The sequence below is a fragment of the Dasypus novemcinctus genome, chromosome 15, assembly GCF_030445035.2.
Source record: "Dasypus novemcinctus isolate mDasNov1 chromosome 15, mDasNov1.1.hap2, whole genome shotgun sequence".
In the NCBI taxonomy this organism is placed as follows: Eukaryota; Metazoa; Chordata; class Mammalia; order Cingulata; family Dasypodidae; genus Dasypus; species Dasypus novemcinctus.
The window spans coordinates 23,634,640-23,660,956 of NC_080687.1; the positions used below are offsets into that span (position 1 = coordinate 23,634,640).

Here is a 26,317-nt window from a genome sequence, read left to right on the forward strand (position 1 = left end):
ATTTCATGGAGAATATAGACTGAAAGTTGAGCTTTAGACAGGGTGGAATTAGACAGAAATGGAGCCCAGGGAGGGAAGAGGGTAGCAGAAGAGGGAAGCAAAGGCCATTCAGAGAGGACAGAACAGCCAGAGTCAGGGTATGGAACTGACAAATGCATAGCAGGAGTTGGTTGGAGTGTTCAGGGACAGGTGAACAGGATTAGTGGAAAATCAGATTGAAGAAGTAGCTGGGTCTAAAGCAAGAATAAAGGAAATTACATGATTAGAAATCTGACCATGCATCAGACACCATCCTAGGAGTCTTGGGGCATGGGGAAGGACCAGATTCCCCTTTTCCCTGAGCGCAGCTCTATGCCCAGATAGGCCTTTAATAACTGTTTGCTGAATGAATAATTTATTACAAAATTTAATCCTTCAATAAACAAATGCAAAATGGCAATGGTATGTTCTTTTGCTATGTAAATAGCAACACTTTACCATATAATGTATTTTCCTGGAATATAATTGGGAAAAGTGAGAGAAAGAGAATAAAATAGGATGGCTTGCCATATAGGTATTAGTAATTTTTAAGGATAGCCATCATTCTCTATGTGTTTCTTAATTTTTCTAATCTCAAAGGAAATCCCTAAAAATAATGAAGGGATTTGCTGCAAATCATATTTGAGTTGCAAATGCAGGGAATTGAAACGTGACTCCCTTGAACCCGTGCTGCTATTAGCAGTGTAGCTCAGTGGTCAAGAGGATGGACTCTGGAACGGGGTAGCCTGGGTTTTCATCTTCCTCCTCACTTCCTACCTAAGTGAACTTAATGTGCCTGTACCTTAGTTTCCCCATTGGTAAAATGGGGCTAATATAAGTACCTATCTCATTGACAAGTGAAATTATAACAACTTAGAACAATGCCTAGCACCGAGTATGCACCAAATGAGTTCTAGCCATTATTATGATTAAATAAAAAGAAACAAAATAAAAATTAAAATCATACACTTCCTCATTTGTTTGGAAAATTATGAAGAATGCTTTTATTTTTCTTTTCAGTTACTTTGGCATAATTTCTGTTGATGTACAGGCTCCTCCTCCCCCCTCTTCATTTTGACAAGCTCTTGCAGCACTACCTTTTAAAAGACAAGTTTGTTTTCATCTTTTCCCTGAGGGAATCTGTTTATTAGGGAGCCTTTAACTCTAAAACCCTGGGATACAACTCAGTTAATACTGCAGCTCACCAAAAAATGCAGGAACACTGTCAAGTAGCACAGAGGAGAACTGCAGCATTTCTAACACTACATGTGGGCAAAAATTATTTTTAAAAATTATTCACCTTCCCAGTGTGGTTTTCAGGAATCTGGTGTGGTGAAAGGGAAACTAAATGAATTCTGGGCTCTCAGTCAGTGACATTTTTCAATAATGCAGAAAAGATGCTGGTAATGTTAATTTTTAAAAATTATATTCCCAAAGCCTCAAAGAGAGTATTTCCATTTTCCCCAAATCCCTAATAATAAGTTAAGCTGAATCAACCTCATGTTCCTTTTCAGTGGGGTTTCTGGGCTGTCAGATGTTTTGGATTTCATGAATAAGAAGGTGAAACGCTGGCTCTACAGGTGGGTAGATGGTGGAACACAGAAGTCAAATTAGACCAATTAATGGTTTGATGTCAACCCAGACAGAGATGACTAGGGGACACCACCAGGCTTAGCCCTTTGATTTTGTTCTGTTCTACACGTTTTTCAATGTTTGGATGAAGACATAAAAATAGGTATGAAATAGACAGATGGTTCACATCCAAGCAGGAAAGCAAATATTTGACACCTGGACACATGACAGGAGGGTGACTCAGATGTGCAGAAGGACTGGATTTAAGGATTGAGATTTCAGAAGGCAAAACTAGAGCCTGTACAAGTGATGTAGAAATGAAAGGACTTTCCAATAGAGGGCTCTCACCTGGGCAGCAGTGAGTTCTCCCAGGAATGCTAACTTTTAAACCACAAGGGAAGATGTAGAAGAGAGTGAGTCTCATAAGGCAATGCTTTCAATTTCTTGTTTTTTGTTGCTATAATTGAGAACAAAATGCATATGTGGTGCTCAATCACGTAGGGGCAACTGCATACAAACCTTTTGCTAGGGAAGGATGGGGGGAGTAGGCTGGTGGTCCTGGGAGGCCTTGGTCACCCACTTCTCCCTAGAGAAGGAAAAGAGGAAAACAAAAGTGTGAGAACAGGCTTTTGGAGTTTTAGACAATGTGTAACTGAACCACAGGTTGTGCACAGGGCAAAACCCCACTGTGCCGTGGCGTCCCAGCCACAGCCAGATGCACCAGCTGAAAATGCTATAGGCAGGTTTCAATCTCATTTGAAATCCTTGTCAACCACCAGAAATGGTTAAGTGACTGTGTTTTCTGTACTACATACAGGGTCTTATTACATTATTGATAATGATATCTGAGCCATCCAGGAAGGGTGAACTGGGAAAAAGGAAAGAAATAAGAAAGAAAAAAAGAAAATTAAAACACAAGATCACCTTTGGTCCTTTAGGTCCAGTGGGGCCTTCTAAGCCATTCAGTCCTCTACTTCCCTGTAAGAAAGAGGTTTTATTAAAAATTTTTTTTATCTATAACATATATTATATCTAATAAAATTAGTAATAATCCATTAAAACAATCTACCGGCCAGTCTATGCTCAGTTTTCCCCGATTGCCTCAAAAAACGTCTGTAGAGTTGCTCTGTTTGAAATAGGATCCATACAAAATCCAAATATGGCATTTGGTTGCTATGTCTCTTAAGCCTCTTTTAAGTCATAATAATTTCCTCTTCCTTTCTGTTTTTTAAACATACTTTCTTGTTGTTGAACTTGAAGACACTGGGTCATTTGTGCTGTTAAATACCCTATGCGCTAGATTTGGTTGATTTCCACCTTGTGGTGGTGGATACTGTGCTCCTCAGCCCTCCATTGTTCTGAATTAGTTATTAGATCTAGAGGTGTAGTTAGATTCAGGTTCATCTTTTCAGCAAGAATTGTTCACGTGGGTGCTGTGTACTTCCTATTGCAGCACATCAGGAGGTACGTAAAGTTAGGCTGTCCCGCTTCAGCAGTGTAATGATTGATCAGTGTTTCAGGGGTTGGCAGCCCCTTCACCTATTAAAACCTTCCCCCAAAATGGGTTTTGAAAAATTTCACTGATACTAAGTAGAAGCATTAAAGCCTCTAAATTTGGAAATACTTCTTTCTTCATTATATTAAAAAATTTTCTGATGCTGATTGTTGCTTTCTAATTCCTTTTAATATTTCTTGAAAAAGTTTATCTGTTCGAATCATATCATGAAGTGTCTGGATCAAGGTTTAAAATTATCAATCCAGAAAATTATTCCCTCTTAAGAATATGTATGGTAGGGCCTCAATATTTCAGATTATCCTGTATTTTATACAGCATTGTTCAGTAGACCCACAACTCTCTAAAAGAAAATTCAGAATTGTTGGTGCCAATGCTATAAAAATGCTCATTATCTGACTATTTTACTTTTGAAATCTAGGAACATGTTTTCTAGAATAAGCAAAAATTGGCTTAATTTTTGTGTTGTTCATTTTGGGCCCATGATTTAGATTGAGATTTTCTTTCACACTAGGTGGTGCTGAAGATTCAAAAGTGAAGGCAGATTTTCCTAGATGCTAAAAGCCTTTCACATCTCTGATATTAAAAATGATATCCTATTAAGAGGCTATCTCATGGGATAAGCTAGGAGTCCTGAAAGACATGCCAGTGACTGGAAAGCTGGCAATGAGGCATTTTGCCTGAGCACTGCCAAGAATCAACGTTAAGAGTCCAGTTCAAATAATGCACTAGAATTTGTCAAAACTGCACTTGTTCACCCAAGCATTGATCAGTTGTGCTGTGATATCATCAACAATAATAAGCACCTCCACATACCAAGTGCTTGTAACCTCTGTCAAATAAATTGGGATGTAAAATGTCTAAACAGTTTGGGATCAACTGGGTACTGTGTAAAATCAATTTGAGAAAGGGGGAAACTAAATAGCACTGGGACTATTGGCAACTGGAACCCCAATACCCTGGAACCCCAACAGCGAAAACAATGATCTCAAACTTTCCTTGTGAGTCCTCAAAGAGGATAAATTGACCAGAAGGGAGAGAGGATAAATGAGTATTAGGTATAACTTACCACAGCAAGTGGGGAAATTAAATGAACACTCAAGGTTCATCTGAGACCACTGGCAACTGGCTGGCACCCCAAAAGTCAAAGCAATGATCTAAACATTTTGCTCTGTGTTTCTCAGTGGTAGACATAATAAAAGGTGTGGTGGAAAGCAGGGGGGTGGCTGGTCTAGGAGGAATTAGCTGAAGTTCTACTCAGGTGATGCGAGTGACTCTAATCCTGGAAAGGACTGAGCAGGGACTCCGCAGGTTCCCTGAGACCTTGCTTTGATGTGGCTCCTGCTAAGTATATCACAGACCCCAATCATTTGGAGAAACTAAAAAGTCAGGAAATGACATTCACATAAATGTCTATGTTAGAATGAATAATTACAAAGGGTTTTGAAAGTATGCATTTCTCCTCCCACCCTTTCCCATTTTAATAACACTTCACTGATTTGAATTTGATGAGGACATATATATGATTTATGGGAAGTTCTGATTGTAGAATTTAAAAAGTAATCAATTTTCTCTCTTTCAAGGGCAAAAATAACTCAAACTAGGCTAATGAAGAATCATCAAGCAGAAGTCTTTAGAGACTGGCTGTAATGAAGAGACAAAAAGAATTTATGATTAGAGACTTTTAGTGAAATGTATATGTCTAGAGAGCTTAAAAAGAGTTAACTGTTTTAAGTAGTTTGGACATGACCCCCTCATCTTTCTGCTATTCATTTGATTTTTCACTGAGCAAAAGCTTACAGTAGCAAAGTCTCTTAGCTGAATCTTTAGACATTTCATAGCGGTTGGGGGAGCATTAGTTAGGTTCTACGGTATAGAAGTCATGTGTTTCAGAGAAACCCTGAAAGGCCTGAAAACTAATGGCATTTAGTTTATAAGAGTGGAAGTCAGATTTTTAGTAAGAGAACCCAATCTGAGTTCACTTGTCTCCACTTCAAACTACTCAGAAGTAAATATAATCATCCATGTGGAAACTAAGCCCCCTCTCGATAAAGAGGTGGAGTGGACATCACCATCCCAGGGTCCACAGAATGGAGGAACAGAGTATGAATTAGAGTGGACTTACTGATATTCTACTATGGAACTATTGTGATTAGTAATGGAAGAAATGGTAGCACTGATGTGGCGAAAGTGGCCACGGCAGCTGCTGAGGGTAGGGAAAGGGAAGAAGAGATATGATGTGGGGGCATTTTCAGGACTTGGAGTTGTCCTGGGTGGTACTGCAGGGACAGATGCTGGACACTGTATGTCCTGCCATGGCCCACTGAGTGGACTGGGGGAGAGTGTAAACTACAATGTAAACCATTATCCATGTGGTGCAGCAGGCTCCAAAATGTATTCACCAAATGCAATGAATGTCCCACGATGATGAAAGAGGTTGTTGATGTGGGAGGAGTGGGGGGAGGGGGGTTGTGGGGTATTTGGGGACTGCTTATATTTTTTGAATGTAACATTTTTAAAAAATAGAGAAAAAACCAATATTACGTTGTAAAAAAGCAACAACAAAGTAAATATAAACTATTAGCCATAACCAGCCTTCTTAAGGCTGGCACTCAGTAAGAATGAAACTTATCCACTGCTATGCCATGTGTTAATGAGATGTCATTTGAGTCCTGCCTAGTTCTGATGTAGTTCAAATAGTTCTGCTGATAAAGGGAGGGCTTCAACAGCATGACGCATGAGGCTGGCTTTAAACATTTATCCCCTCAAAGAAGAATAGGTCTCAATGAAAACTATTTGACATTACCCTAGGATATTCAAATCTTTTGTTCAATTATTCCAAGTATGTTTCCCCTAGAAAAGGAAGGAGGAAACTTTAATTTTTTCAGGAAATTTAATAAAGCCAAATCCATAAAAGTCATTTTCCCATACTCTTTTAAAAAAGGTAGAACTAATAGAAATTCTATTAGTCTCAGGAGGAAGACGGGGAACTGATTCTGTGTGCATTCAGAAGACAAGATCTTTCCCAGAATATATTTTCTTTATCACTTCATCCCACTTTGATGCAATGTTGACATTACTGTTCATAGTTGTTCCTTGAAGCTGCATTTAGTTTCTGTTTCCATTTTATAGCATAAAATCAAAGTCTGTGAGCCGACTTGGCAAGCAAGATAACATACAACAGACATGACTGTGACGCAGTTTGGTAGGGGCAAGTGCTAAGATTGAGTCATTTGTGTATGTCCTGACTTCTTATTTTTATAGTCAAGTAAACTATTTCCCCTCAGAAAGTATCTGTGTCTTCCTAAGTTGTTGCAGCTGTAGAAAGCTGAAATTCTAACATGTGGACCACAGCAGTCAAAGATGGCAGGTGGTCAGTGCTTGCTGAGTCTCGTTCTCTCTCGTTAACTTCTGAATTCTAGGGGGCAGTTGGGTTGAACTGCATTTTAAAAACACTACAACTCCAGTGTGTTGGGCATCATAAGATTAATAATTATGATTTCACTGGCAAGTGATAAGAAATGAAAATACGAACAGTAGCACAATAATTATATGGAGAGGGTGGAAATGAATAACTTTTAAGGTGCCAATGTGATGTTTTGCTTTAGTCCTCTGTCTCTTGACATTTGCTTATTGTAATCCTTAAACTAGCATTTGACCTTTGGCCTTTGGCTGGCGTGTGGCATGGGAAGCTATCTCTCTAGGTCTGCTGCGTTTTGGGATATCTCCTATCAATAAGTAATTTATGTAAAGTTGGATATAATTAGAGCAAAGCCTAGTATCAGGGCCCTGATCTAGCTTAGGATAGAAGGGGAGGGTTGGGAAGAATAAGGTCAATTGAGGGTGCAGCAAGGAGTCCAGATTAGTGCTACTGTGAGTGGCCAAACTCAGAACACCGGGTTGATACAGCCTGTGCCTAGAGGCAGTGGAGTCAGAAATTGAATCTGGGAGGCCAGGTCAACTTGTAGTCCCACAGCAAGCATGGCAGAACCTCCCAGAAGGGGACTGGTGCACCTGCAGTGCTTCTAACCATGGTTGTTATGGATCTCTAGACATTACGCTACCATCCTGCAATGGAGCCATGTGCAGGAATCAATGGAGTCATCATTGTGAGGCTGAATCTATTTTCTTTTTAAAAATCTATTTCTGTGCACCTACTAGGACTGAGTTAGGGAAATACTACCAGTGGCCACCAATGTATGTACCATAATGGTTCTGTGAAATAGCGAACAATAGGAACCACCATGAAATGGTATAAATAGTTACTGCAGTTCTAGGCAGCTTGTTAAAAGAATGAGGTAGATCTGGAAATGCTAATGTGGAATAATCTCCAAGGCAGCTGGGGTGAAAAAAAAAAAAGGGCAGAGTCATGTATATGTTTATGTTTTTGTTAAATTAAGTGCATGTAAGAAAATGTGCTTGTTATGTGCTAGCATCTATCTGAAATGATACCCAAGGAACTATTAAGTTGCAGTGTAAAGAATGTGGGGGTCTGCAATGGAAGGAAACAGGCTACATAGTCTGTGAAATAATGATTAGTGAAAATAAATGATTAATCATGCATTAAAAAAATTTATTTCTATGTGTACTCTCTCTTATATCCGGTATGATCTAGCTTTTCTACAACTCCAGTTCTGATCTAGATTCATAATATATTTTTCACATAAAAGTTTCTTCTAAAAGACAGACAAAACTATCTGTCCAAAGAACACATGGTAAAAAGAATGAACTAGGTCATCAGTGAACATAAACAGGTGTCATGATGCATGAGGTCAATATAAAAAAATGTAGGGTCAACCCTTGGTCAGCAAGTGGACAACCCTTCTAAGAGTGATAAATGATGGCAGAGAAGGCTGTGTACAAAAGCCACGACTGGTAGGCTTGAGTGAAGGGAAGCCTCGAGGGAGAGAAAGGTGGAAAGAATCAGGAGGCTGATCTGCAAAAATGAGAAAAGAGGTAAATGATCTGACTCAAGTCTAGTGGATGATCTGGGAAGAAGGGTTATTTATGCCGCTGGAAATGCAGACTGAGTTTTAAATGTGTTTGCCTGGGACAAATGTTTCTGAGAAATGACAGTCTGCATGTGACCTTTGCAAGATGTTTCAGGCCCTGAGCAGATTGCATTTTATGTTTCAAACTTACTTTCTCTCCTGGTGATCCTTTTTCTCCATTAAAGCCAGGGGTGCCCTAAATTGAAGAGAAAACAAAAGCAATAACAGCTCAGTATACAAAGCAAAGATTTCCAGAAGGCATTTTTAGATTCCAGACACCAATTAAAATAAAATAGGGGAAGTGAATGTGGCTTAGGTGACTGAGCTCCCGCCTACCACATGGGAGGTCTGGGTTCAGTTCCCGGTGCCTCCTGGAGAAGACGAGCAAGATGGCGAGCTGACTCAACAAGATGATGCAGTGAGAGGACACAACTAAGAGCGAGGAAACACAATGAGAGAGCCTACAAAGCAGGGAGTGGAGGTGGCTCAGGAGATTAGCGCTTCCCTCCCACATGGGAGGTCCTGGGTTCGGTTTCCGGTGCCTCCTAGAAAGAGAAGACCAGCACACAACAAAAAGACACAGCGACAACAAACAATGAGGGGGTGGGGAGAAATAAGGAAACAAAATAGATCTTTAAAAAAATAAAATAAAACGGACTGATGCAACAATTCTTAAGCCCAGATTTTGAAGAATGGTAACAAACTACCAAATACAATTCTTCCCTATTTTGAAAGGAGGGCCCAAGAATATACAATTATGATGAAGAGGCCTAAAAGAAGTAAAACCCATCATAACAGCAAAATTACCTTTACTATGTAAGGTATCAAAACTATCAGAAGATGCCTTGTATTTCCTAAAGGAGATAAATCTAAAATGATATACTTTCATATAGTGTATCATATGTACCATTTAAAGAAATAAAGAGACATTATATATCCTACCATAACCCACTGAATGGACTGGGGGAGAGTGTAAATTACAATGTAAACTATTATCCATGTGGTGCAGCAGTGTTCTAAAATGTATTCACCAAATGCAATGAATGTGTCACAATGATGAAAGAGGTTGTTGATGTGGGAGAAGTGGGGTGAGAGGGGGTGAGGGTTATATGGGAACCTCTTATATTTTTTGAATGTAACATTTTTTGTGATCTATGTATCTTAAAAAAAATACAATTAAAAAATTGATGGGGTGGGGGGTGGGGAGTGGTGTATATGGGAACCTTTTATGTTTTTTAATGTAATGTTCTATGTGATCTATTAACTTTAAAAAAAGATAATTAAAAATAAAATTAAAAATAAATAAAAGGAAAAAAAGGAAAAAAAGAGAAATTCATAAAGATAGTAAAAAGTATTAACAGGCCTTACTCCAATGTTCTAATAAGCCTATGTGTTCTAGTTTTTGAGGACTGTAAAACATGTCTTTTCAGTGGCAGTGATTACCAGATAGTCAACAAAACTCCGTTTTCTCCTCTCTGGCTACTGGCTAGAAAATATTTCCCAACCTCCCCTGCTGTTGCGTTGGTCATGTGACTGAGTTCTGGCCTGGGGAAGGAGAGCAGAGGAGGCTGTACCACTCCCAGGCCAAGGCTTTTCAGAGGAAGGCACTGCCTAGGAGCCTGCAGATGGCTGAACCTCCAAGGAGGAGACCCGCCACCCCTAACTAGGGACAGCTTTGTTGGACTCCTAGGGCAACAAGAAATAAACTTCTATTTGAGCATTCAATATTTTTGGTTACCACAGCCCAAGCAGAAGCATTTTTTTGGGGGGTTCTGGTCCCATTTTTCAAGTGGAGATGCACTGTTGTAAAAATCACGGTTCTAAAATGCATGGCTTACCCGCATTCCGGTGTAGCCCATGATTCCTTCTTCTCCCTTCAAGGAAATGCCCTAGGAGAGGACAAAGAGAACATCAGGATGCAGCACAGGAAATGGACCCCTGACAAGCAGAGGCCCAGGGACACTTGAATCTTGATGTGCTTCAGGATCGCATCTTCTTCACACCCTGACTGTGGCCAGACTACCTGACGGGATTCATAGAGAGAGCGCGTCTGCCTGCCCAGACTATCACATACTAAGTGACATAGGGGAGAAGTGGGACTACGAGGGATGACAAGAAAAGATGAAAAAGAGAGGGCAGGGCAGTGAGACAGCCCGGGTCCCAGAACGGAAGCCAGCTCATAAAACCTTCCCAGCCCTCCACGCCCTCTCCACCCCCAAATCTTCTCTTTTTAATGAGTTTAGGTTCATTTCATAAACTTCAGAAAATGTTGATTTGCTTGTGTTTATTATGCAAAAAGGAAGAAATGTGAAAATTTGTTTTTCTGGAAAAAAAAAGGGTAAAAATGAATGATAATAGTTTCCAGTTGTAGATAAGCGGGTGAGAAACCAAGCATGCATTTAGACTGCTGTATAGTCTATCATCCCAATAAAAACACCTAGAATTTAGGAATTACATGTGATAACAAACATATTTATTAGTTGACTTACTTTTCTTCCTGGTTCCCCTTCACTTCCTTTTTCGCCCTGTGAAGAATATGAAAAAAAGAAACTTGTATTAATTTGAGAATAGTAATATTTGAAACCTTTCAGGGTTTATGATATAAGGTGGAATGTATTTTAATAATCTTTATAAATTAATTGGAACAAATGACTCCCAAATTTTGCAGCTTCAAAATTTAAGGAAAAAAGCATTATTTCTTTTGGATTTTGACAATATAAATTATCGTGTGTTATTTTTGGCATTATTGAAATATTGTCCACTCTTCAAGCTGTACAGTTTCCTTTTATCACCCTACAAGCATGTATTAACATTCCTGTGGTAGAAGTATCTGCTAATTATAATATTAGCTTGAATAAAACATTATCTGGAAGATACTCTGAGGAAAAGATATATTTGGAATGCATTAAAATCCTCAACAAATGTGGCTTTAGAAACCATTGTCAATTTTGTATGATTCATTTTTCCCCACTTCTCTTAGTGTAAAATAGTGAAAGAAATGTAGTGACCAGCTTGGTCCCTTGCTACATCACTCCTAGAATAGCACTGAGGATCCCTGCAGCACAAGACTACTTCTTGCAGGCTTGCTTTTGTCCCCCTGGAACCAATCTTCTCCAGGAAGGAAAGGCAATCCGGGAACTCAAATGCCTCAGCATCAGTCAAACCTGCTTCTGGGTCCTGCTCCACCCTCGGGCTCCTGCTCTGAAAGTGGTTGGGGGCTCTACGAGGGGTCAGACTCATTCCCTGGACTGTACCTGGACCCAAGATGACTACTGAGGGCTGGTGTCAGTGCCGCCAGCCCTTGCCTGCCTAGGTTGCTGCTACTGCCATTGTGCAGCTTTGGGGGCACGCTGTTCTATTACTCAGTGGAGACAATTACCAGTTTCTAGCCACACTTTCCTTTGGCACATTTGCCTTACAGTACCTCTCAGGCCACTTAAAAAATTAAAATAAAATGTTTTATTAGAGAGGTTGTGAACTTTTAAAACAATTATGCACGTGTGTGGAATTCCCATACAACACCCTTCCACCAACACACTACATTGTTGTGGAACCTTCGTTACAGATTATGAGATAATATCATCAGACTATTACCACTAACTGTGGTCTCTAGTGTAAACTTGGTTTATTTTTTTCCACATCCCCTATTATCAACACAGTACATCTTTGGCATTGACACAAGAATATTACTGTATTGCTGTTGACTATAGTCCATGAGTTACATTAGTTGTATTTTTCCCATGCTTCCTCACATTCTTACTACCTTGCAATAGTGATGTACATTTGTTCTAGTTCATAGAAGGTCATTCTTGTATTTGTACTATTAACCACATTTCTCATCCACCCCTGGGTTCAGTACGTTATTCAGTCCCTATATTCTCTAGCTTTCTTTCAAATGACATTTACATCTTTAGACTGCCCTTTTCAGCCACAACCAGATTTATATACCAGCTGCACTAGTTCTACTCACTATGTGTTACCATCAACTCTCTCCATTTCTACACTTTTATGGTCAAGTTAACTAAAACTTCTACATATATTAAGCAGCAGTATACTTTCTCAGCTCTCCTCTTATCTCCTAATAACCTATACTCTAGGTTTTAACTTAATGCATTTATTTTACATATTTAGTTTATATTAGTGGGACAATTTGTCTTTTTATGTCTGGCTGGCTTACTTCACTTAGCATAATGTCTTGAAGGTTCATCTATGTTGTCATATGCATCCCAATTTCATTTCTTCTTACAGCAGCATAGTATTCCATTCTTTGTATATATCACAACTTGTTTATCCATTCATTGGTTGATGGATACTTGGGTTGTTTCCATCTTTTGGCAATTGTGAATAATGCCACGATGAACATTGGTGTGCAGATTCCTGTTCATGTCACAGTTTTCAGTTCTTCTGGATATATTATTAGGAGAGGAATTGCTGGATTATATGGCGGTTCTGTATTTAGCTTCCTCAGGAACCACCAAGCTGTCTTCCACAGAGGCTGCACCATTTTATGTTCCTATCAACAGTAAAGGGGTGTCTTATTTCTCCACAGCCTTTCCACCAGTTAGAGTTTTCTGTTTGTTTTTTTAAATAATGGCCATTCTATGCTGTGTGAGATGATATCTCATTGTCATTTTGATCTGCATTTCCCTCATAGCTAGTGCTATTGAACATTTTTTCATGTGCTTTTTGGCCATTTGTATGTCCTCTTTAGAGAAATGTCTATTTTAGTCTTTTGCCCATTTAAAAAATTTGATTGCTTGCTCTTTTATTGTTGAGCTGAATGATCTCTTTATATAGAATGGAAATCAAACCCTTATCAGATACGTGGCTTCCAAATATTTTCTCCCCTTGAGTGGGCTACCTTTTCAGTGGCAAAGTCCTTTGAATCACAAAAGTTTGAGGAGGTTCCATTTATCTGTGTTTTCTTTTGTTGCCTGTACTTTCAGTGTAAGGTTTAAGAATTCACCACCTACCACCAAGTCTTGAAGATGTGTAGCAGTTTGATATTATTGATGAATTCCAAAAAGAAATTTTGGGTTATGTTTGTAGACTGATCTTTTCCTCTGGGCATATTAGATTATATTGGATTCAGAGGTTTTACTTTTACTTGATTAAATCATGACTAAGGCTTCGATTGGGCCACGTCAGTAGGATGTTCAGGCCCGACTCCCTTGGTGGGTGGGGACTCAGAGAAACTGCGCTGCAGAGAAGGGAATTGGAGTTTTTGATGTTGGAGTCTTGAGCTGGAGCCCCAGGAAGTAATCACATGGAGGAGCTTGGTTGTGAGGAAAGAGAAGAAAGCCATGGGGAGAGAGGAACCCTGAGCCTGGAGAGAAGCAAGCCCTGAGAAGAGAGGAACCCAGGAAGCTGGAACCCTGGCAGCCATTGGCAGCCATCTTGCTACAAATATGGCAAAACTTTGGTGAGGGAAGTAACTTATGTTTTATGGTAACTGTAAGCTTCTACCCCAAATAAATACCCTTTATAAAAACCAACTGATTTCTGGTATTTTGCATTAGCACCCCTTTGGCTGACTAATACAGGATGTTTTCCCTACATTTCCTTTTAGGATCTTTATGGTTGTATATTTTATAGTTAGGTCTTTGATCCATTTTGAGTACATTTTTGTATAAAGTATGAGACAGGGGTCTTTTCTTTCTTTTGACCATAGATATCTAGTTCTCCCAGCACCATTTGTTGAATACACTGTTCTACCCCAGCTGGGTGGGTCTGATAGCCCTGTCAAAAATTACTTGACCATAGATGTGAGGATCTGTTTCTGAACCATCAATTCAGTTCCATTGGTCTTTGTGTCTATCTTTATGCAAATACCATGCTGTTTTTACCACTGTAGCTAGGGTAATATGATTTAAAGGCTGGAAGTATAAGCCCTCCAATTTTGCTCTTCCTTTTTAAGATGTTTCTGGCTATTTTGAGCCTCTTACCTTTCCAAATAATTTTGATAATTGGGTTTTCCATTTTTTTAAAAAAATGCTGGTGGAATTTTTATCAGATTGCTTTGAATCTGTATGTCAGGTAGGGTAGAATTGACATCTGAATGATATTTAGGCTTCCAATCCATGAGCATGGAATGATCTTCATTTAGGTCTTTTTAAAAATTTCTGTTAGCAATGCATTGTAGTTTTCTGTATACAAGTGTTTTGCATCCTTGGTAAAATTTGTTCTTAAATATTTGATTCTTTTAGTTGCTATTTATATTACTTAGCCAAAGAGTTGCTGGTGCAAAACACCAGAAGCCTGTTGGTTTTCATAAAGAGTATTTAACTGGTATTTACCAGGCCATAAAGCATAAGTTACTTCCTTCACCAAAGTCTATTGCCACGTGTTAGGGCAAGAACTCTGCCAAGAGTTCAGGCTTCTTGGGTTCCTTTCTTTTAGGGCTCCATTTCTCTCCAGGCTCAGCTGCTGTGCTCACTCCACAAGACCAGCTGTACTAGGCAAATGGCTCTGTGTCACTCTCTGGGGCTTCTGCTGTGTCTAAGGAGCTGTCTCTATTCCTCTGTGTTCTCTGTATTCGCCTGTGGGACTCCAGCTCAAAACTCCCAACTCTATCCTTTGCCATGTCTTTTCTCTGAGTCCCCATCCACCAAGGGGCAGGGGCTCAATGCCCTACTGATGTGGCCCAATCAATGTGCTCTACTCTCTCTGTACCATGGGGCAGCAAAACTCTCCCTGAACATTGAGTGGGAACATCCACCCTCTTCAAGTGTTCCTGCAAACTCACCCTCTTTTTATACATAGGTGGGGTTCCTCTCTTGGCCCAAGGTGATATCTTAATTCCAGATCTAAGCTACCATGGTTTTCCTCTTAAAGCTCTTTCTCATTCAATCTCTCCTTTCCATGTCCCTTTTATTACAGGCTGACAATGGTCTTGGTTCATACAGCTCTCACAAAAAGTCTGTTGGTTTAGCATGCAGGAAGCAGGGGTCCAAGCCATGAGACAGTAAGACTTCCCACAAGTCTTTCTGACATAACTGCCTCTTCAATCCTGATTTACAAGTTCCAAGTTTAGTTAAGTCCTCAAATGGGGCACTTTCTTCTGGGGACTTGATTTCCAAAGGCTTGGAATTTCTGTAATCAGTTTCTGTTTTCTTTATGCCCAACAGTTCAGTCCTCAGTATATTTCTCTCATCTAGCATTTTATGATTAGCTGCAAAGAGAAGCCAAGCTGCATTCTCTAAGTTTACTTTGGAAAGATCTTAAGCTAAATGCCCAGGCCTGCTGTTTTCAAATTCTGCCTTCCATACAACAGTAGGAGTTAATTTTGCTAAGTTTTCTGCAACTTCAAAATATGGAACACTTTTCTTCCAGTTTCCAATAATAATTTCAACATTTACTTCTAAGGCATCATAAAAAGTCTCTTTAGCATCCATATTGCTATCAACAGTCTCTTCAAAGCAATCTAGGCCGCTTCCATCAAGCATTTCACAATTCTTCCAAAAAATACCCCTTTCCCATTTATAAAACCATTCCAAATTGGTAATTGCAAAAGCAGTTCCCCACTCCTTGGTACCAAATTCTGGATTAGTTAGCCAAAGGGGTGCTGATGTAAAATACCGGAAGCCTTTTGGCTTCCATAAAGAGTAATTATTTGGATTAGGAGCTTACAGATACAAGACCATAAAGCATAGGTTACTTCTCTCACCAAAGTCTACTTCCACATGTTGGAGCAAGATGGCTGCCAATGTCTGCCAGGGTTCAGGCTTCCTGGGTTCCTCTCTTCCCAGGTCTTGCTTCTCTCTGGGCTCAGGGTTCTGCTCTTCCCAGGGCTTGCTTCTTTCTGGGCTCACTGTTCCTCTCTACCTGGGGCTTGCTTCTCTTTCCTCTGTGTGTTTACGTTCTGGGGCTCCAGCTTAATACTTCAGCATCAAACTCCAACATTAAAAACCCTTCAACTCTGTCCTTTGCCATGCCTTTTATCCGTGAATCTCCACGGACTCAATGCCCTACTGATGTGGCCCAATCAAAGCCCTAATCATAATTTAGTCATGCCCAGATACAGACCAGTTTACAAACATAATCCAATACCTAATTTTGGAATTCGTAACTATATCAAACTGCTATACTATTGTAAACGGATTTCCCCCCCCGAATTCCTCCTCAGAATGTGCATTACTAGTGTATAAAAACACTACTGATTTTTGCATATTAATCTTGTATCCCGACACTGCTGAAATAGTTTATTAACTCTAGCAGCTTTGTTGTAGATTTTTGGGGGCTTTCTAGGTATAGGATCATATCATCTGCAAATAGCGCAAGTTTGACTTCTTCCTTTCCGATTTGGATGTCTTTTATTTCTTTTTCTTGCCTGACTGCTCTACCAGAACCTCTAGCACTATATTGAATAACAGTGGTGACATTGGGCATTCTTGCTTTGGTTCTGATCTCAACAGGCAAGGTTTCAGTCTTTCACTATTGAGTACAATGTTAGCTGTGGGTTTTTCCCTTTTGCCTTTATCATGTTGACAAAGTTTCCTTCAATTCCTATCTTTTATAGTATTTTTATCAAGAAAGGATGTTGTATTTTGTCAAATGTTTTCTTCTGTGTCAATTGACAGGATTATGTGATTTTTCTTTTTTGATTTATTAATGTGGTGTGTTATGCTGATAGATTTTCTTGTGTTGAACCACCCTTGCATGCCTGGTATAAAACCTGCTTGATTATGATGAATATTTCCTTTAATGTGTTGTTGGATTCAATTAGCAAGTATTTTGTTGAGGAGTTTCGTATTTGTATTCATTAGGGAAATAGGCCTGTAATTTTCTTTTTTCATACTATCTTTTTCTGACTTTGGTATTAGGGTGATAGTGGCTTCATAGAATGGGTTTGCAGTGTTACTTCTTGTTCAATTTCTTGGAAGAGTATGAGTAAGACTGGTATTACATCTTCTTTGACTGCTTGGTAGAACTCACCTGTGAAATCATCTTGTGCTGGGCTTTTCATGATAGGAGTTGTTTGATAACTGTTTCACTCTCTTTACTTGTGATTGGTTTCGCGAAGTCTTCTGTTTCATCTAGGGTCAGTGTAGGTTGTAGGTACTTTCCTAGGAATTTTTCCATTTCCTCTACTTTGTCTAGTTTGTTAATGTACAGTTGTTCATAGTATCTTCTTATGATCTTTTTTATTTCTGTGGGGTCAGTGGTAATGTCTCTGCTTTCATTTTTTATTTATTTGCATCTTTTTTTTTCTTTGTCAGTCTAGCTAAGGGTATGTCAATTTTGTCAGTCTTCTCAAAGAATCAACTTTTGGCTTTGGCAATTTTCTCTTTTTTTTTTTTCTTTCTCTTCTTAATTTCATTTATTTCTGCTCTGATCTTTGTTATTGCATTCCTTCTGCTTGCTTTGGGAAGAGTTTGCTGTTCTTTTTCTAGTTCTCCAGCTGTGTAATTAGGTCATTGATTCTAGCTCTTTCTTCTTTTTTAATGTAAGCATTGAGGGCTATTAATTTCCCTCTTAGCACTGCCTTCATTTATCCCATAAGGCCTAATATATATATATATATATTTATTTCTCTCTCCTCCTTCCATTGTCTGCTCTCTGTGTCCATTCGCTGTGTGTTCTTCTGTGTCTGCTTGTATTCTCATTAGGTGGCCTGGGAACCAATCCTGGGACCTTTTGGAGTGGGAGAAAGGCAATCATTCTCTTGCACCTTCTCAGCTCCCTGGTCTGCTGCATGTCTTATTGTCTCTCCTTCGTGTCTCTTTTTGTTGTGTCATCTTGCTGAGTCAGCTCTCTGTGGGGGTCAGCACTCCTGTGCGGGGCAGCACTCTGCATGGGCCAGCTTGCTTTCACCAGGAGGCCCTGGGTATTGAACCCTGGACCTCCTATATGGTAGGTGGGAGCCAAATTGCTTGAGCCACATTCGCTTCCCAGGTCTGATAGGTTTTGATTGCATTTTCATTTGTCTTGAGATATTTATTGATTTCTCTTACAATTTCTTCTTTGACCCACTGATTATTTGTGTTGTTTAATCTCCATATATTTGTGAATTTTCTCTCCCTCCTCCATTGTTGATTTACAGTTTTATTCCATTGTGATCAGATAAAGTGCTTTGTATAATTTTGATCTTGTTAAATTTATTGAGATCTGCTTTGAGACACATCATAGGGTCTATTCTGGAGAAAGAGCCATGAGTACTGAAGAATGTATATCTTGCTGTTTTGGGATACAATGTTCTGTATATGTCATTAGGTTTAGTTCATTTATCATATTATTCAAGCTCTGTTTCTTTATTGATCCTCTGCCTAGATGTTCTAGCCAATGCTGAGAGTGGTGTATTGAAGTCTCCAACTATTACTATAGAGATATCTATTTCTCCCTTCAGTTTTGCTAGTGTTTACCTCATATAATTTGGGGCATCCTGGTTAGGTACATATACATTTATGATTGTTATCTCATCCTGGTGATTTGCCCCTTTTATTAATAATATAATGCTCTTCCTTGCTTCTAATAACAAGTATGCTTTTAAAGTCTATTTCATCCAATTTAAGTATAGTTACTCCTTTTTTTTTTTTTTTTTGGTTATTGCATGCATGGAATACTGTTTTCCAGCCTTTCAATTTCAATCTATTGGTATCATTGCCTCTAAGGTGAATCTATTGTAGACAGCATATAGATGGTTTATATTTTCTAACCATTCTGCCAGTCTATGTCTTTTGATTGGGGATGTTAAATCCATTAACATTCAATGTTATTACTGTAAAGGCAGTTCTTACTTCACCTATTTTGACCTTTGGGTTTTATCTGTCATATTTTGTTTTCCTCACTCTTTTTATACTGTTACTTTTACTGATATAATCTTCATTTCTAGACTCTCCTTCAAACCGCTCTCTCCTGTCTTTTGTTTTCAGAGGCTGGATCGTTCTCTTTAGTATTTCCTGCAAAGCTGGTCTCTTGGTTACAAACTCTCTCGGTTTCTGTTTACCTGTGAATATTCTAAATTCACCCTCATTTTTGAAAGAAAATCTTGCCAGATATGATTCTTGGCTGGCAGTTTTTCTCCTGCATATTTCTTAAATATTTCATACCATTGCCTTGTTGTCTCCATGGTTTCTGATGAGAAATAAGAACTTAATCTTCTTGGGCATCCCTTGTACATGATGTATCATTTTTCTTTTGCTGCTCTCAGAATTCTCTCTTTGTCTTTGGCATTTGACATTCTGATTAGTAAGTGTCTCAGAGTAGGTCTATTCATATTTATTTGGATGGGAGTATGTTGTGCTTCTTGGACATAGATATCTAGGTTTTTCAATAGGATGGGGAAATTTTCTACCATTATTTTTTTTCAAATATTCCTTCTTTTCCCTTCACTTCTCCTTCTGAGATACCCATGACAAATATGTTTGGACATCTCTTGCCATCATTTAGTTTCCTGAGACCCTATTCAGTTTTTTCCATTCTTTTCTTTATCTATGCTTTTGTATGTTAACTTTTGGAGGCCATGTCTTCAAGCTCACTGATCTTTTCTTCTGCCTCCTTGAATCTGCTGTTATATGACTCCAGTGTATTTTAAATTTCGTTTATTGTGCCTTTCGTTCACATAAGATCTGCTATTTTTCTTTGTATGCTTTCAAATTCTTCTTTGTGCTTTCCCAGTGTCTTCTTAATATCCTTAATCTTTTTTAGCCATCTCTTGAATTTATTAAGGAGATTTGTTTTAACATCAATGATTAGTTGTCTTAACTCCTTTATGTCATCTGGAGATTTATCTTCTTCCTTTGACTTGGCCATATCTTTCTGTTTCCCAGGGTATGAATTGCAATTTTTTGTTGGTGTCTTGGAGTCTAACTTACTAGATATATTTGTTCTGGGTATGGTTTCTCTCTTTAGTTAAGGGTTTTCTTGCCCTTTCTCCTTTGCAGATTGTGTAGTAGGAACCAAGGATGTAGTTGCTACTGTATGCTCTAGAGTTCCTACATTGCCCCTGGAACTGATGAAGCTTCTCCCATCTTTCTCCTCTGCAAGGGGTAGGGATGGAGCAGCAGCCATGTGTAATAATCCACGCTGTGCAGGCTAAGACCATCTGTAGTTGCCAGAGGAGAATGATGAAGCTTCATGCCCCTTCCTCTCCTGCAGGAGACAGGGATGGAGCAACTGAGCATCCTGAGCAAACTGAACCATACGGGTCAAAATTGACTACAGTTGTTCAGGTAGACTGATGTGGCACTGGCCCCCCTCCTCCCCTGACAGGGATGGGGATGGATGCTCTGTCGTGCCCAACACTCTTATCTGTGTGGGCAGAAAGCACCTACAGTTGCTCTGAGAGGCTAAGGAAATATTGTACCTTCTGCCCTTAACGGGGTGGGGATGGAAACACAGGCACCCAAAAGACTTGTCTGTATATGCTGCAACCAGTTTCCCAGAGAGGCTAAGGAAACACAGCTCCCTTCCTATCATACTGGAGGGTGGGGATGGAGTCCCAGGTGTCTGATTGCAGAGTCTGTGCCAACCAAAAAGCACCTACAGTTGCCTGGAGAGGAGTGGTGCAGGTCACCCCCCACCTCCCGCAGCTTCCTCCCTGCTGGAGGTGGGGCTGAGGCCAAGGCTACGGCTGTAATCCAATCTGGGTGGAAAGAAGCCAGTCCCTAACATCAATGTGATTTTCAATCAGCCCTGCTTCCCCTCAAGTCAGGCACAAGGTTAAAATGGTGGCTACTGGCCTCTTTCCAGCTTTGACAGGTTCAAACTTTAGCTGTTCTTAGGATTATACTCTAGTCAGCCGAATTTACTGATAAACAGCTGAAGTCAGTGTCTGACCATCTCTTCCTCCCTCATTTTTGGGAAATGGAACTTCTGACTCCAGCCACGGAATAGTTCCCAAAGAGGCTTGCACTGCCAGTGGGGGATGGGTACCAGCCTCCGTGGTGTGGAGTGCTCTTCTTACAATCTTCTCTGCAGATGGGCAGTCTCCTCCTTTCTTTCCACACTTTTAAGCATGTTGCAGGATACTGTTCTGGTCTTCTGGGCCCCCCAAACAGGTGCTTTAGATAGCTCTGGGTGATTACTAACTGCCCTGTAGGACAAGCTGAGTTTTGGAGCTCCTTACTCTGCCGTCATCTTGCCCCTCCTCTTCAGGCCACTTTTTAAAAAAAATTTTTTAAATGGCTAATTTTTATTTATATAGCATTTAAACAAGATTTCTTCATATTTAACTTTTCAAGAGAACATGTATTGCATAAAGTGAGTATATACCCAAACTCAACAAAATGTCACATTAAGTCTTCCTAGAAAATTATAATACTTATTCTACAAATTACACATTGTAGTCAGTCTCAATCCTACTAAAATTTACATCTCATACAAACACAACATTACAAATCCTCAGCCAAATGGCCACTCCTTTTAAAAGAGATACCAATTAGTGACATAAAATTACAGTACTTAATATATGTTGACAATCTATGAAATACCTTTGCAATGAGATTTTTAAAAAAATTTCTATCAATGTCCAAAACTTCTTAATTAACATTTCTTTCCCATGTAGGTTATTTTCCAATCCTTTGGCAACATTGAGTCAAAGTGAGAGATGTTTAATCATACACAGACTATGAATTTCTGTTGGTAGGCTCCAATGGACTTACCAACATAAAGTAACAAGTGTGCATAGTTCTTAGACTCCATTCAAGACCACAGAGGACAGTAAGTGAGCAAAGCAATACACAGCTAAATGTCCTCTACATTAGGGAGTCCTAAATGCCTTCCGTTTTCCCAAAGCAAAGACCTGAGCCTCCTTACATTTTTGACCTTTAGCATAATAGCTTTTCATGGTTTAGGGTAACAAGAAGATTCTCCAGGAAGAAGAAAAATGTGGGCTCATAGGGTTGGAGGGCTAAGCCTACAGTTAGGAAGAAGTAATTCACAAAATTTATAATAGTGCCTCATTCTATCCTTCAAGGTGTATCTAGATACACTACAAGAAAAAGGTTGTCTTCTGCTCTGTAACCAAATGGTACAGTGTTCTCTGCTTTGAGGAATTCTGGCAAGTAGAAAAAAGTGAAATATGGATCTTACTTCATGAAGATCCTTAGAGCATCTTTATACATTTTCCCGGAAATATATACCACTGTACTTTTACAGGCTACTTCCGTCAACTGTCTCCCCTAACTCAGGCCACACCTGCCTGAATTGCTTCCCTCCCTAAATGCAGTGGTTTCACCATTACCACACTGGGTGTGTGACTGTCCCTCTCCCACCCATGACTGAGCACCCAAATCCCATCTTGACAGATACCTGAGAGTTGGGAAATACATTCTCTTCAGAAAAGTACCATTTCTATCATTACATTTTGTACGGGCTGAACACTGCTGAACCTCCTGGACGGCCTCGTTGGGCTTGCGTGCATTATTTGCCACTTAGATAGTAAAATTCTCTGGTAGAAGACCTTTTCCATTTTGAATGGGATTGTTGGACTTAAAATTGAAGAAAGGTACCATTTTTCTTCTCTTTCTTTCAGTTCATCTAGGAATACAGTCAATTTTGCTGAAGACCCTTTACCTTGTATTGATCTGGAAGAATTGTGTCTTTCCCGGGTCCAGTGATGGCACGATCAATTTCTGATGGAATTCCATTGGGTCCTGGCTGTCCTATGTCACCCTGTGTATTGTTTAGCAAAAGAAGTAGTCTTTACAATGAAAAGAAACTATAACATTTGAAAAAAAGCAAAATCTCAATACAATACTGAAATTTTTATTTTTACATATTACATATCACATGTATACATACCTATTTTGTAGAGTAATACACATAATGTAAAAATTATTTTGCATGCTGTTTTCATTAAACATTATGACACTGCCCCCTCTGTTTTCTAATTATTTAGAGTGTCTGTATAAAATCCCATTATTTCTCTAATACAGAACTCCAGGTTGCTCACAATTTGGGGCTGTATTTGCTTCTGTGGAACTATTTCCTTATGATAAATTTCACTACATGGAAATTATTAGGTCTGAAGGCTACTGAAGGCTCTTATGGTTTTTGATACAAATAACTCTGTTGCTGTCCAGTATTGGTACCCAGGTCTCCTGACTAAGTAATGAAGTATTTATCCAATTTCACTACACCACCACCAGTTAAAAGTGTTTTTATATAATAAAAATCAGCTTTTTAATTAAATCTAATATTTCAAGTTTGCTTTATTGTGCATTTTTTATCATTAGCAAGAAACATCTTTCTATGTGTCTTATTTCTTGTGTGAATTATTGTTTGCTCTTCTATAATTTATCTATTGGGGCCTTGGTATTTTTATTAATAAACTGAATAAGCTCTTTGCTGATAATAGACATTAACATCATTTCCATTATATCTAATGTAACCACTGTCCCCTATTTCCAATGCTTTCTTCCCAGATTTTTCTTCTTTCTATTTTATTATTTCATTATATTTCATTTTATGGGCATTTATATTTTTATGTATTTCCATCTTTCATGTTTTTCTTCTTTTGTGATTTCTTCTATGGTGTTAATAAAAAGAATAAAGTCTTTTCTCTCACATCTGCACAGTACTTGTTTTCATTTTAACCCCTCTTATTTGAGTGTGCTACTCAATAAGAAAAAACAAAATGAAAATGCTCAAATGAGGTCATAGAAACAAATCTTTCTGGGTGGATGAATGAAATCCATAATCGGGTAGATTATATGCTCATGAGGGTTTTTTAAAATTATGATATACTGTGTGCACAGGGTACTGTAGAGCCTTTAACACACATTATCTGATGTAATCCTCTCAATAGCCATGAGGTCTTTCAACTTTAGGACTATAGGGACTTAAAAAAGCCAGCATAATCTTCTGTCTGGCCTTTGAGTCCAACCAGAGATGGCTAAAATCACCTAATTCCTGAGATCTCATGTTTGTCTTTGGCATTTACTTTAGTTTCTTCCAGTCACGTATGAATTTCACATGGTTAGAGATACCCTTGATGAAGTGCTTTTAGTTTTAGTAAGCTGGAGACTGGTCAAAGTTAAGTCTCTATGTCAGATGGCTACTGCCAACCTAGCTGGTTGTTTTACTGTCTTACTGATCCATAACCTACACATCTATCACTGGAGCATGTTTAACAACTTGGCACTTTGAGTATTAACATATGCAAATACATGTTTGCATATCATTTCAAGATAACAGTACCAAAGTTAGTAATTAAATTGATTTATTCCCTAGTTGCTAAATTCTGCATTCTTCTGCTTTAATCTACTAGATTTCCTTTACCTTTTCACCCTTTTTGCCATAAAAACCAAGTCCTCTGTTGCCCTGAAAAGACAAACAGTTTTGTAAGTTTTCAAAAGTCAGTAATCACAGTGAGATACTTATTTTTTTTAGAAAAAGAAACCAAACACCTATCTATCCGCAACATTAATGGACAACAATCCTTGCATAATATTCTGGTTTCTCCTTCCAGAAACTAACTGGCAATGAAGAAAGTTATTGTATTTTTTTTTCTGTTTTCATATGTCAATTATATAATAAAAGTTTGAGCCCAGATATCACATAATATATGCACAGGAGCAAACTGATAGTATGTATCTGCTGCAGAAAGAAAGTGACATAGCACATTCTGAGCACCAAGATTAAACCTAAATGATGAAAATTCCAGAGTGCACAAAAATGATACCACTATTCTTTAAATCCAGTAAACTAATTTGATGTGCTTTTCAGAAGTTAGGTTGTTTACTTGCTATGCTAAACCTCAAACCAATGAATTAAAAGTAGTTATGCTGTCATTCCCAGGGAACATTTTACAGCTTGCTTTTTGAAATATATTCTATTGTTCCAACATCCTTGTGATTTAAAAAAATGGTCTATTATTAATTCTCCCTAATGGCCCTTACAGTTGAGACTTATAACTGTTAAATGCTTCAGCAGTTGCTCTTTAATCTTTGGCACCTCCCTGAGTTTGGACTATTTCACAGATGGTGAAACTCTAAGAGTCATATCACCTGATCAAGGTCTCATAGCCAGTAAAGTGCAGATTTGAACCCAGGTCTTTCTGACTCTTAATTATTAATATATTGACTCTACACATAAAAACCCAAGAGCTGGCCCTTTTAGATAGTAGCCCATGTTTATTCCCTGGAGATCATATTTGAAGATTCACCTTTCTTCTACCTCAGACTTTTCTCAATTTGGTAAGACAATCTTAATTTCATATGAATATTTTCTATCCTTTTAATGGTTTTAGGAAGGGTGATTCTTTGTTGTTTTTTTGTTTACATTCCTTTCAGTTTAAGAAGCAAAGCTAGGGAAGTGGATGTGGCTCAAGTGATTGAGCTCCAGCCTACCACATGGGAGGTCCTGAGTTCGGTTCCCAGTGTCTCCCGAAGAAGACGAGCAAGACAGCAAGCTGACGTGACAGGATGGCAGGGTGAGCTGACACAAGATGGCACAACAAGAGCCAGAAGGAGGAAAAACATAATGAGAGACACAGCAAAGCAGGGAGCGGAGGTGGCTCAAGCAATTAGGTAGCTTTTCCCCACATGGGAGGTCCCGGGGTCTGTTCCCGGTACCTCCTAAAAAAGGAAAATAAGCACACAACAACGAACAGACACAGAAAAATACAAACAATGGGGGGGGGGGGGAGAAATAAATAAAATAAATCTTGGAAAAAAAAAAAGCAAAGCTAGGCTCAGTTACGTAGCAAGTATTTAATAATTTCACAAGTAGAATTGCATGAGAAAATTGACTCAAATATGATGTACGAAATAAGTACATATGAAAAGCTATACTAAAACTCCATGCACTTTGTGGCAACAGTACTCTTTCCTTTTACTTCCCAACAACTTTGCTTCTTTCCCAGGGTTGCTATTTTCCCATAATGTCAAAATATTGTGCAGTGCCACATCTGATCCTCCTCTCTGCAGTATACCAACTGCCCCCTCAAATGCACAGATATTTTCTGAACATAAAAACAAGTCTTTAATTAATTTTCGCTTTTTGCTTCTTTCCCACCTGGCCGGGAGCTAAAATCAAAGCACAGAAAGGCAGCCAGGCTGGCTTTGAGTAAAGTTTGTTTTAGTTCCCTGAGGTCCCTCTCTGCCTCATGAGCTGGTTGTCAAAGTCACCAGGAAATGACTTGGTCAGGAGGTGAGGAGGACTGTTTATATTTGCAGAGGCAAATGGAGATCTGAGGCTCTTGCCTGAGCTTGGAGCTCAGCGGCTGCTTCCCTGGCCCGAGTGCCCTGTCTTACATCCGCTTCTCTTGGCTTGGGTCCTT

The 26,317-nt window shown here is 39.0% G+C and overlaps 1 protein-coding gene across 2 annotated transcripts in view; it reads right to left on the reverse strand.

Moving 5' to 3' along the window:
- COL4A2 (collagen type IV alpha 2 chain) overlaps window positions 1-26,317 on the reverse strand; it is a 218,523-nt gene that overhangs the window by 65,010 nt on the left and 127,196 nt on the right. For both annotated transcript variants that reach the window (XM_058276427.1, XM_004447021.5), the window contains exons 12-18: window positions 24,316-24,357; window positions 22,609-22,707; window positions 10,584-10,619; window positions 9,933-9,983; window positions 8,246-8,290; window positions 2,515-2,568; window positions 2,110-2,176 (exon numbers count right to left, since the gene is read on the reverse strand). In XM_058276427.1, the coding sequence (XP_058132410.1) occupies window positions 2,110-2,176; window positions 2,515-2,568; window positions 8,246-8,290; window positions 9,933-9,983; window positions 10,584-10,619; window positions 22,609-22,707; window positions 24,316-24,357 (394 nt within the window). The remainder of the gene's footprint in view (window positions 1-2,109; window positions 2,177-2,514; window positions 2,569-8,245; window positions 8,291-9,932; window positions 9,984-10,583; window positions 10,620-22,608; window positions 22,708-24,315; window positions 24,358-26,317) is intronic.